General features: G+C 44.1%; 1 protein-coding gene across 5 annotated transcripts in view; it reads left to right on the top strand.

Moving 5' to 3' along the window:
- The window catches only part of SYN3 (synapsin III), a 261,375-nt gene that overhangs the window by 81,655 nt on the left and 167,634 nt on the right, over nt 1-12,086 (top strand). For all 5 annotated transcript variants that reach the window (XM_068142332.1, XM_068142330.1, XM_068142331.1 and 2 more), the window contains one exon: nt 11,602-11,659. In XM_068142332.1, coding sequence (XP_067998433.1) covers nt 11,602-11,659 — 58 coding nt within the window. The remainder of the gene's footprint in view (nt 1-11,601; nt 11,660-12,086) is intronic.

Below are 12,086 nucleotides of genomic sequence, written 5' to 3'. Positions count from 1 at the left end.
ACTTAGCAGTTTCTACGCACAATGGGAGAACTCTGTTTTTTCCCAGCTCTCTGCTTCTATCTACGAGCTTGCAGACACCAAGTAATGCTGCTTGCAAAGGCTCCCTTGTCTTCACTCTCTCTAAGGTTTTGAGGGCACTGAACAAAATTGGAATAGGCATTTATGAACGTCTTGTGACATATGTATGACATGAAAATTAAGAAAACAACATACTGGCTCTGCCCAACACAGACTTCCACGGTTCTTTATAGCATGGACAGAAACACATGCCTAGAAACTTCCTCAGTCTAAAAGCAGCATGTGGCTCTTTCTGAGAGTCTGTACCAAGGCAACCACTCTAGTAGGCCATAAGTGCTACTTGGCAGTTGATTTTCACATCTCCAGGACACTCAGTAAGCCCTTGAGAGCAACACTGGAGAGCAGTGTCTCTGTGGCTCTGTGCATGTTTATTCTTGGTGAGGTATTTCTGAGCAATGCCAGTCATCTTCTTGGTCTCAGCCAGGGTGTTACATGAGCTCAAGCTGACCAGCCCAAGGCAGCAGTGTTTGCCTTGCGAAAGCACAGCTGAAGAAGCTGGTTATCCAGGGATTCTGGCTGTCCACTCTGTATCATGAATGGAAACAGTCCCAGACTTATAGAGGGCGAACAAAAACCTGTTATAACTTTTATGCTGGTGTTTTGGGGTTTGGAAGAACCCATGTTTGCAGTGCCTTTCATTTCTGCCTGCTCTGGTTCTTGCCACTTGTGAAAGCTTTCTACCTGGTTTTCAAGAAGCCTTTCCTTCTCCTTTTGAAATAATTAACTCCACTAGAAAAGATCCCCAAGAAATAACTACTGAAGAGCTACCTTTATTTTAAGGTTGAGGGACTTCCACAATGCTTCCTCCCCTGCAGCAGGTTACATGGGGTTTGCAACAAGGACTAGCTTGTCCACAGACAGGAAGGGTAAGAGACAGTGGAATCTGCCATTTGATTTCTCTTCTCTAAATGAAAACAACTTTCTCATAATTGCACATTGTAGCAATATTGCCAAACCAGACATTAATTTATCATCACTGTTTGTATTACAGTAGAGGGAAAGAGCTGCAGTTGTGGATTAGGATGAGGTGTTGCACAAGAGCATGACGAAATGCTCCAACAATGCAAATAGGCAAGTGCATGTTGAAGGCGCTTTCAAGTGACAAATGGCAGTCCTTTCTATTTTTAAGGAGCTGCTATGCTTCTGATGGCACAGTATAGCACTTAACTTTTCTCAGAGGTCTGGAGGAAGTGAAGAATATCCACGGGAATCCATGGCCTGTCTTCCTCCATAAAATCCCTATCAGTCTTAACATGCATTAAAATTCCCCAGTTTATTCCAACAACAAAGTACTACAAAAATAATGTAGGGCCCACAGAATATGATCAGCTGCTTTCTGCATTAGCAGCAGCAAAGGAAAGGTACATTCTATTAAAAGCAAGGGAACTCACCCAGCTTTCTGTTAAAATGGCAGTGTTTTGACAAATTTTCCATCCTTCTCCAAAACCTGGCTCCTAGCACATTGCAAGGAAGCATACAGTGAATCTGCCACATATAGGATGTGCACGAGAGAAAAGCACTACTTGTATGACTCCCTTGTGCTCCTGACTTTGACAGGCAGCCCTCAGAGGCACCTATAGCAGTGAATGTAGCTGTGTTGGCACTCTAGAGAAAAGCTCTACTTTTCTTCTGTCATTACTCATAGAATCATAGAATTGTTTCAGTTGGAAAAGGCTTTTAAGTCACAAAGTCCAACTGTCAACCTAACACCACCATGGCCATACGTATCAGTCACTTAGCTTCCACTTGGAGAATGAAGCACTGTTTTGTGCCTCATTGCTTGGGCAATTAGTATCTGTGCCTCGGGAGGCTTCCAAAAATGCATCCACAACTCACCTACAGCATCTACCAGGAAACAAAAAAAAGTAGCCCAGACATGAATACATGTACATAAGCACACATGAAAACACAGCAGAAGGGAGTGGGACCATGAGGAAGGGGGATGGCAGGACTCCATGTAATGGCAGATGTGCCAGCTCCAGCAGCACAACCTCAACCAGGAGGAAAATGTCCCACCTCTGGCAGCTCCCTACCCTGGCGTGCTGTTAAGTAAAATCATGCTTTTGCTGGATTGGATTTCTCAGCAGATCAAACAGGATTTAGTCCTGTGAATTGTTAACCCCCATCCTCTGCAAATGTACTCAGCTTTCTAACCTAATGCTTCATGTTTAAACAGCTTATTTGAGAAGTGATCAAGCATAGCTACGGCTCCTGTTAACAACATATGCTAAAAACATTTCTTTCTGACTAGACAGCATAACAAAGTTGTTCTTGTTGCATTTGTCAGGTATCTTGGTTGCATTTGGGAAATATCACATGCCACTTTTCAAAGCCATTGGTGTGTTTTGACCAAATTTCAGGCTGCTTAAAGTGCTAACAGCGTTATAGACTGTCTTGCACAAAATACATGTGCCCTGTGTGCAGCGGTTGTACACATGAGTATTGTGCCCTGTTTCACAGACATGAACAAGCACAAAAGACATTTTAGCAGACACAAAATTGCTTTGCTTTCTTCCCATCTACTTTACAGTCAAATCTGTCTGGACATAGTGTTTTCAAAAATTTAAAGATGAGGGAAGAGAAAAACTGTGATTAATTCTGAATCAAATCCTCTGGTGAAATGGTTCTTTGTATAACAATAACGTGATGATTCAGGTCTAATTATGGGCTGACCTGAGAGGCTTACTATTTGATACTGTTCAGAGGAAATTATCAAACCTTTTTTTTATTTAAAATGAAATTGCTTTTACTTCTAAGAGTAGATGCCAATAGTGGGCCTTAAAGAAGTTGTTCATCCAAAAATACAACTGGTCAAATAATCGAATAGAATAGAATTAACCAGGTTGGAAAAGACCTTTGAGGTCACCGAGTCCAACCTATCACCCAACACCAATAACACCAATAATAACACTCTAATACTGAATCTTGGTATTATGGGACTTCCTAAATCCTTTTTTTGCAAGGAATTGCCTTGCAAAGATGTTCAATGTGTGTCATGAGTCATTTCATGCTTCAGTCTTCAGGCTAGGCTGAAGATTAAGTACTAAGGCTTCCATTCAGCACCAGAACAAGAGGACACAGTCTCAGGCTGCACCAGGGGAAGTTCAGGCTGGAGGTCAGGAGGAAGTTTTACACAGAGAGAGTGATTGCCCATTGGAATGGACTGCCCGGGGAGGTGGTGGAGTCGCCGTCACTGGAGGTGTTCAGGAGGAGACTTGACAGGGTGCTTGGTTGCATGGGTTAGTTGGTTAGGTGATGTTGGGTGATAGGTTGGACGCGATGATCTTGAAGGTCTCTTCCAACCTGGTTTATTCTATTCTATTCTATTCTATTCTATTCTATTCTATTCTATTCTATTCTATTCTATTCTATTCTGAAGAATATGTCTGTACTTAGTTAAATATAATGGTAAGTTCTAGAGTAACTTTTACATTGGGACTTCATTCTCATTTATTATCATTATTCAGGAACTTGCAGGTTAAATTGCAAAGTTTTGTCTATGTCCTGATAAGAACAGGTTGGACTTGATGATCTTTGAGGTCTTTTCCAACCTTATTGATTCTATGATTTTATAAGAAGAAGCTCAGAATCACCTAACATGGTGGTAACTGGCAATAAATGATTACAAATTAGGTTTTATTGCACAGAAGTGATCTTTTATGGTTTCACAAGTTGTGTGCAACTGTGTGGCTATAATATGAAAAAGCTTTAAAGTAAAATTTGTTTTCACAAATCTGGCTAAAAAACTCACACTTTCATTATCTGACCATCTCTACCCAGGACTGAATATTCAGAATCATAGTATCAGTCAGGGTTGGAAGGGACCACAAGGATCATCTAGTTCCAACCCCCCTGCCATTGGCAGGGACACACCACACTAGATCAAGCTGGCCAGAGCCTCATCCAGCCTGGTCTTAAACACCTCCAGGATGGGGTCTCAACCACCTCCCCAGACAACCCATTCCAGGGCTGCACCACTCTCACGGTGAAAAACTTCTTCCTCTGTTCATATTATTCATGCCAAGTGTGACTTGAGGGTAAAATGGAATTTCAGGGAAAGAGGAGGCAAGTTTGTGTGAAATGTGTGTGCGTGCACAGGTTTGGAAGCAGCATGAAGAGTTTCTGTATTCCTGTCATATAGGCAAAAGGATGAAAAGGAGGAAAGGCTGTCAAAGATATTCAATAAGCTGCATTTATCACATCCCTTTCCAATCTGTTTTAGGTATATCAGCATCGTGTCTGCCTGTATTTTTGTCCTGCATATGTAAAGCAACTTGGGATCTAGTCCCCCTAAATGAAAGGTGATACAGAAATGTAAAGGATTAGTATCATTACAAAAATAGACACAAGGAATATGGAAAACATTCCCCACCCGGTTATAAATATGCTAATGCAAGTCAAATCTGGGACCTTAATTGCTTTACCAGAGTTCCTATAAATGCATAGAATTTAACCTCAGAATGTCCTGCCTCGTCCTGTACATATTAAAAAATAAAAATAAGAAAATCCCTCAGATGTATTTCTCAAGGTTTATGAGCCAGATTTCTTCTGCTTGAAAGCCAGAAGCCCTGCCTCAGTGTTGGTTTGAATCAGCCTGGTTCCCCTGCTCCTCAAGTTCAGGGAGGGAGAAGTGAGCTGGAGTAAAATATTGCACAATTCTCCAAAAAATGTTCCCCCTTGCAAACAGCCCCAGGCCATACCATCTAGATTGAGCAATGTGGAAATGTTCCAGCAGTGGACTGTGTTGATAATAAGTAAAACAAATGTGCTGCCTCATGTTGTTGGTGTTGCCCACCACCACCACATACCCCACCCAGGTCCCCCCTCCCCTCTTTGTGGCCAGGAGGAATGTAACTGTGATGTAGCCTGGGTTGGGGATCAGACCTACAGCAAAGTGTCCTTTGTCCCCTGACAGCTCAAAAACATGCAGAAAGCCAAGCTCCAAAGCAATAGCACTGCCCTAGCTAGTACATCTTCTCTTGGGGATGCTGGTTTTGACTACCTTTGTTTCGCGAGCAGGAGGTGGCACAGGAAGATGCTGGGAGGCCAGTATTGTGTGGAACTCCATAGTTCCTTGAATAGAAAGAGTGGCCTGAATGGTTGTGTCTGTGATCATTAAGTGCTGGTGGCTTGCCAACCCAGGTCTCCCTCAAAAACAGGCCTTCAGTTCCCTGAAGAAAGGGAGGACTCACAAAAGAAGATTGAAAAAACCCTTCTCCCTTCCTGCCCCACAGCTTCCCTTTCTGTGTGCATTCAAGCCAAGAAAATCCTTCCAGCCCTGTAGGGTAAGACCTCAGACCTCATCAAGGACCTCACCACGAGGACTTCCTTTATCCAAAAAAAGCCCCACCCAAAGTGGGATGCCACCATCACAGCCCAATATGGACCTCTTTAGGAGAGGCATTTCCTTCCTTGATGTGATCCCCTAACTAGTAATGTTTCAGTTTTACAGTAACCAAAGTGGGCTGGGTCTTGTGACTCTTCCCAGAAGGCAACAAAAAGCAGTCTGTCCCTAACCTCAGACACCAAGGACCTACCTGCAGCACCATTGGGCTGACTCTTGAGCTGGTGTCTCCAGTGAGCCAGGTGGTGACAGCATTGAGTGCAAAATGATCTCCTCCCTGTGAGGCATGTGCTAAGCCCAGCAATACTGTACCCATGGGCTAGAGCTGAAAATTTTGTGGAGCTCCTTTCAAAGTATAAGTGTATTTAGAGCTACCTTTTGATCCATCCCAAAACTTAGATTTATCTCTTGGTCCCTCCCTGTCTTTCTGTACAGTGGAGGTACCGTCTCCTTCTTTCTGCACTTGCCTCTGATCCATTTAACCTGTAAGTCAGATCTTATATTTTGAGGTGTCAAAGCACACATCCATCATGTTTGTCCACTATCTTTAGCATCCTGACACCCTCCAACCCTGCCCCAGGGTGCCCTTATAGAATAGATATTAACTACGAACCAGTCCATCCCACAGCTGAACAATGCATTAAGGTCTCTGGGCCACAGCAGATGTGGACAAAAGCTCTAGTAGGTTGCAGACCTCATCATTTGTGGATGATTTTTCACTACTCTGCTCTGGGCTGTCAGGACTTGACCATCTCAAAAGTCCTTACTTGCAGCTGGGAACTGTTAAACTGGGGAGAGATGATGAAGGGGCTGAGGGCTGGTCCCTGAAAGGAAAACCTTCCTTGTTTTCACCCCTGAAGAAGAAAGGGCACAAATGCACCTCTCCTCCCCCCTCCCCTTCCCACTGCCTTTATAGCATGTAGGGACTGGGGGGGGTCTGGGCATTCCAGCGGCTGCTGGCCAGTATCCTGGAAACTGTCTCCTTTTTCCCAGTCCCAGCCCTTTTTATGAAGGAGACAATGTGGACATACAGTGAGTGCCTTGTGCATCACTTGGGCCCCCAGGCCCTTTGACATGGGGATTTCATACAGCGGCTAACCCTCTCCCTCCCTGAGGTTCCCCCACATCCAACTCAGGGGGCTTCAGCCTTGCCTTTTCTGAGCTCATCCTGAAAGAAATTACATGTCTCATTTTCCCAAGAGTCTTGAGAGAAATATGTGTAATGTAATTCCAGGGAAATAATTCACAGAATTTACTTGTGGGTCCCTTATGCTATATTTATCCATTTATTCAAATGGGCAGCTCTCTAGTGGCCCTGTACCTTGGGAAGAGCTCCTTGAGCAATTCCTCTAATTGATGCTTGACACCTGGGCATATTTTTCTATTCCTCTCCTGCACAGAGCATTTTCCAGCCTGGCAAAAGTTGTGCAGTCCCTTGCTGCATGCCTGATCTCTCTGTTTCCCACAGATCCAGAATTAAATACTGAAGCAGTCCTCTGGAGCAACTTCAATAAGCTTCTTTACACAAAGAGAAAAAAAACCCAGCAAAGAAAACCAAAACACAACACCAGAGGGAAGAGAGAAGGAATAACTCCAGGAAAGACAGTACAGGATCTGCACAGATAGCTTCTCCTCAGTTCCTGGGCTCAGGCTGATGGGTTAAGCACTCATTGCACCTCCTTTTGTTCTAATACAGAAAGAGAACAAGGTAGATGTAACCAGCAGTTTATCGTACAGAGAGAAATTGCAAGATGGTCTGTGCTCTCCTAAGAGAAGTAACTTGTGAGTTTTGGCCCTTTGCTGCTGATCCTAGAAGATTCTACTCCATTTGTGGGAGTTGCTTCTCTTGTGCCATGTTTTCCCATGAGACAAGCCCAGCACGGTGGTGCAGGCTGGCCCTGGCTCCTGTACCTGTAGCCTACTGGTCCAGCTCTACCTGCCCTGGACCTGGTGACATGCAAAGATTTTGACCCCCATGAGAACTGAAGCCTTGTGATTGTAGAATATGGATATTAGTATGAAGGTGCAGAGAAGCATGACCATTTGGGGCAGCACTTGCACAGGTGCACTATAAGCTCTCCTGTCTGTCAGTGACAGCAGAGAAATTAGGTCTGGTATTCAAGTGTCTTACAGTTGTGTTTGCATACTTGGATCAGTGCTGGCATCTCTCACTCAGATGCAAACACCTAAGGACACAAATGTTGGACATGGACTTCCTGTGAATTAGCTCTTATGTAGCTAACTGGAGATGAATTGATCACTAATTTTTCGCTGTTGCTATTAAGGATGCACTCCATACCTGACAGAAAATTGTGCATATGCTTCCACCAGCCCCAGCTGCTGTGCAGACTGCGACTGTTACATGGCAGCTCTGGAAAATAAGGTTTTATTCTTTCCAAATTACTTCATAAGAAGAGGCATCAGATTTCTTGTGGCCCTGTAATCATGTCAGGGCTGAGGCAGAAAGGAGAAGTTCTGTTTGTTTGATGCTCTTGCACCCAGAAAATCTATTCTTTAGCAGAGCATGTGGCTCCTTTACAAAGAGAGGGGGGTTCAAGGCAATCTTTCTCCAGGGAACCATGGTGCTTCCTCCCTCCCAGCCAATGCAGCCACATTTAAATGCATTGCCTAGCACTGTAAATCCCACCCAGGAGCTGCTCTTGAACATGGCCCTGCAGTTTTCTTCAGTCAAAACATGTTTACATGCTAATTTACTGAGATCACAGGAACCGCACCACCCCATCTGCCTAGTCAAATTATAATGCTGTGTTCTGGTGGGTTGAACATCTGACATGCTTTAAAATAAAAGGGATAATCAGCCAAGCAGTGGTCAGTGCTGCAGGCTGCCCAGGAGCAGGGGGTAGATTTGTGTGGCCAATGCCTTGGCTGGTGTTCCTGAGCTAGAGAATACCAGATAATGCTGCTCCTGGAGCAATGAGCTGCTTCTCTGATCACTGGCGGTTGCCTGGCTGGAGATGAATGGGACCACTTCTGAGGCTCCCCAGAATGGCTTTGGGTTGTTTTTCTAGGTACTGCTCCCCTGTTGTACTACAAGCTGCCTAGATAACCATGCAGTGTGTCGCCTTCTAGGCAGAGGTCTGGAAGAGCTTTGCTCAGGTGGGTTTTAGGGAGGCCTTGCATAGTCTTGCATAGCCTCACCTGCCAGAAACATCCATCTATCTTTCTCCTGCATCCCCACCAGAGCAGCATGGTCTTTCTTTTCTCCATCTCATGTCCACTGTGGGGAGCAGAGGCCGTTCCATACATTGTGCAGTACTGACTAAAAGGGTTTCCTTCTTGCAACAGAGGCACCATGATGTTTCCACAGAATTCGCAATGATTCCAGCTTGCTTGACATTTCAGGGGCTCCAAGGAGAGTCTAAAGCCATTTTTCATTTCAGCACGATAGCCTTTAATGCCCAGGGGCTCCAAAACCCCAGGTGTGAATTGAAAACATCACTCCATCCATTTCAGAGATGTTTCAGTAAGAAGTGTTTCACTCTTTCCCCAGGCTGTGTCAAAATGATGGGGTGACCCAAATATTTGGCTGCAAATTGCTTAGCACCTGTAGTCTTCAGAGACACTTGGAGCAGGTTAACTCTCCTGGGGGGCTGTCTTTGAAAGAAAGTGATACATTATCCTGTTAAAAGAAAGTTATCTCAGGCATGGGATGAGACATAGGAAGAGGGATTAAGAGAGCCCCATGCAGTTTCTAAGTTGAGGCCTCTTGCTCTATTCCAGTGACAATCCATGCTGGATGTGCCCTCTGTGTGACTATTCATAAGCAGAGGCAGTTCTGTAGAGATGGGAGAGAGAATATTTTTTTTTAACTGCATGAAGGCTAATTTCCTGGACTAGGCAGTGGAAGCCTCTTTGCTCCATCTGCACAGGGCTGAAGACTGGTTAATCACACTTCATTACAAGCTGAAGCAAAGCAGCAGCAGCAAGGAGTTTGCAACCAGCTGGTCAGCAAAGAGAGGAGGCCATAGAGGGAGGAAGTGTGTTTCATAAATGTGGGTAAGGAGTATATATTATGAGTGTGCTGGGAATAAAAACAAGCTTGTACCAGTGAATAGTGCACCTCAAATTTCAGACCGGTTCCCATGGGCCCACTTAAAGCTTATTCCAGTTTTTGAGGCTGGTTCCAGCAATATCCCCAATGTTTAGAAGTGAGGAATGTTGCCAGACCCTCTAGAGCTGTGCCTCCAGAAATATGATGGAATTATTAAGTGCAGTTAGCATTCCTGTTTATTGTTAGAGGCATGATGTCTCAGCTTGTCTGCCCAGTTCTATTTTTTTCCTGCAACACTCCTAAATTCACCAAAGGGAGGGAAAATGGCCAGATCTCTGCTTTTTATACTGCACATGAGTTGTTTGAACCACTTAGACATGGTCACACCTGGCTGCTACACTGTCCCTCACTGGCATCTGTGCAGAGGTCTTATTAGCACCGTGCTGATGGATGTGCTGCCTGGGAAGGGAAGCGTGACACAGCCTTCAGATGCCCTTGTTAGAGCGAAGCAGAAAACTTTTGACATTTTTAATGTCTTTCTCTAATAAAACAAAAACTTTTGACTTGGTTTCGAGCCAGAATGACAAAACAAAACAACTCCTTTATTTACATTTCACATTTCTGGGGGTAGGGACCATTCAGCTGAAAAAAAGTCGTGTTTCAGCCATGGGGAAAATTGCCTTCCTACTGTCTGTCCTTTTTTTTACTGGCACAAATAGACACATAGTAAAATTGTGAGCCAGCTTCTTTTTTTTCTTTTTTTTCTTTGCTAATACTATAAAATAGGGAGCAAAGTTGACTTTCCCTCATTTTCCTTTACTTCTTTATTCTGTCCTCTCTTTGCCAATTGGAAACAGAATGCAGAGGGTTACTTTGTCTCTGGAAACAGCAGGGCTCAGCTGCATTTTCAATGCTCTGCAAATAAAAGACCTTTCTGGGACCTAGATGGTCTTCCTGAAGTTTTAGAGGGGAGGTCTGAGAAAATAAATTCATTTTTCCTTCTGTCAAGCTTATTTGGTATGGAGAAAAATATTCACAGGGAAAAATATATTGGTAATTGACTAATAATTGACTAATCAATGTAAGTGGTGTTATGCACGAATACTAATAAAAAGCTGCAACTGCCTGATCTTTTCCTGTGTCATAGTATCATGGTATCATTCAGGGTTGGAAGGGACCACAAGGATCATCTAGTTCCAACCCCCCTGCCATGGGCAGGGACACCCCACACTAGATCAGGCTGGCCAGAGCCTCATCCAGCCTGCTCTTAAACACCTCCAGGGACGGGGCCTCAACCACCTCCCTGGACAACCCATTCCAGGGTCTCACCACTCTCATGGTGAAGAACCTCCTCCTCACATCTAGCCTGAATCTCCCCACCTCCAGCTTCATTCCATTCCCCCTAGTCCTATCACTACCTGAGATCCTGAGAAGTCCTTCCCCAGCCTTCCTGTAGGCCCCCTTCAGATACTGGAAGGCCACAATTAGGTCAACCTTCCCCACTCAGGAGCAACCTATTCTTCTGAGAGTGCCTTGTCTGCATAACATATGCAGCTAGGAACAAAGGTGGTGGAAGGTATATATGCTTCTCATGACACTGTTCAATTCCAAAGGAAACAACAGTTTCTCAGTTCAGGAGAAGAGATGCCTCATTAGTGACACTGCAGATGCAGATATTGTTCCTCTAAATTAGTAGCTAAAAGATAAACAGAATTGAAAAGCAGCTCTGCAGTGATAGAGCAAGAGAAGAGGCTTCACAAATACTTCACTGATGATAAAGATCTGTGCTCAACATCGGAAGTTTCCAATGCTGTGCATTATGCTGCTCTCCTTCTTTTACAGAATAGAGGTTGAGTATTAAGACATATCAAGGCATCGTTGATTAGAGGTGTTGCTCTGGAAAAGATTAGGAGAGCATTTGGTTTTCAGTTTGAAAATAAAACGAAAAAGTCACAAGCCTTGAAGGAACTTTCCAATGTGGTTTTCAGCTGGCTTGGCAGGTTTCTTCAGGAGAACAGAAAGCTGAAAAAAGATAGGAATTAGGAAAACATGTTGTGAACCGGATAGAAATTCTTCAGCAAAAAGGGAAATGCAGAAGCAAAACAGTGTGAAACGAACGCCAAAAACTCTTCTTTAACCAGGCTTGTCTCTCTCGTTTCTTCTGCAGGGCCAAATATTTCCAGGGGAAGAAGGTGAACGGAGAATTTGATATCCGAGTGGAACAGGTCAGTGACAACTAAATTTGGCTCTAAGAAATGTGTGTAGACAGGACCAGTGTCTTAATGACAGATAATCTGTGGATATTTCTTCTCTTGATGAAAGGAACTGTTGAGGAGATAGAAGACATCTTTCTTAAAGTGCTGCTGCACTGAATCACAGAATTAATCAGGTTGGAAAAGACCTTCAAGATTGTCAAGTCCAACCTATCACCCAACACCATCTAATCAACTAGACCATGGCACTAAGTGCCTTGTCCAGTCTTATTTTAAACACTTCCAGGGACGGTGACTCCACCACCTCCCTGGGCAGCCCATTCCAATGGCAAATCACTCTTTCTGTGAAGAATTTCTTCCTAACAACCAGCCCAAACCGCAAAATTGTTTCAGAATCATTGAATTGTTGGGGTGGGAGGGGACCTCAAGGATCATCCAG

Source organism: Melanerpes formicivorus, unplaced genomic scaffold (assembly GCF_026170545.1).
Source record: "Melanerpes formicivorus ecotype bairdi unplaced genomic scaffold, bMelFor1.0.p_v2 SCAF_8, whole genome shotgun sequence".
In the NCBI taxonomy this organism is placed as follows: Eukaryota; Metazoa; Chordata; class Aves; order Piciformes; family Picidae; genus Melanerpes; species Melanerpes formicivorus.
The sequence above is the reverse complement of the archived record's forward strand: the minus strand, read 5'-3'. Positions and strand labels throughout refer to the sequence as shown.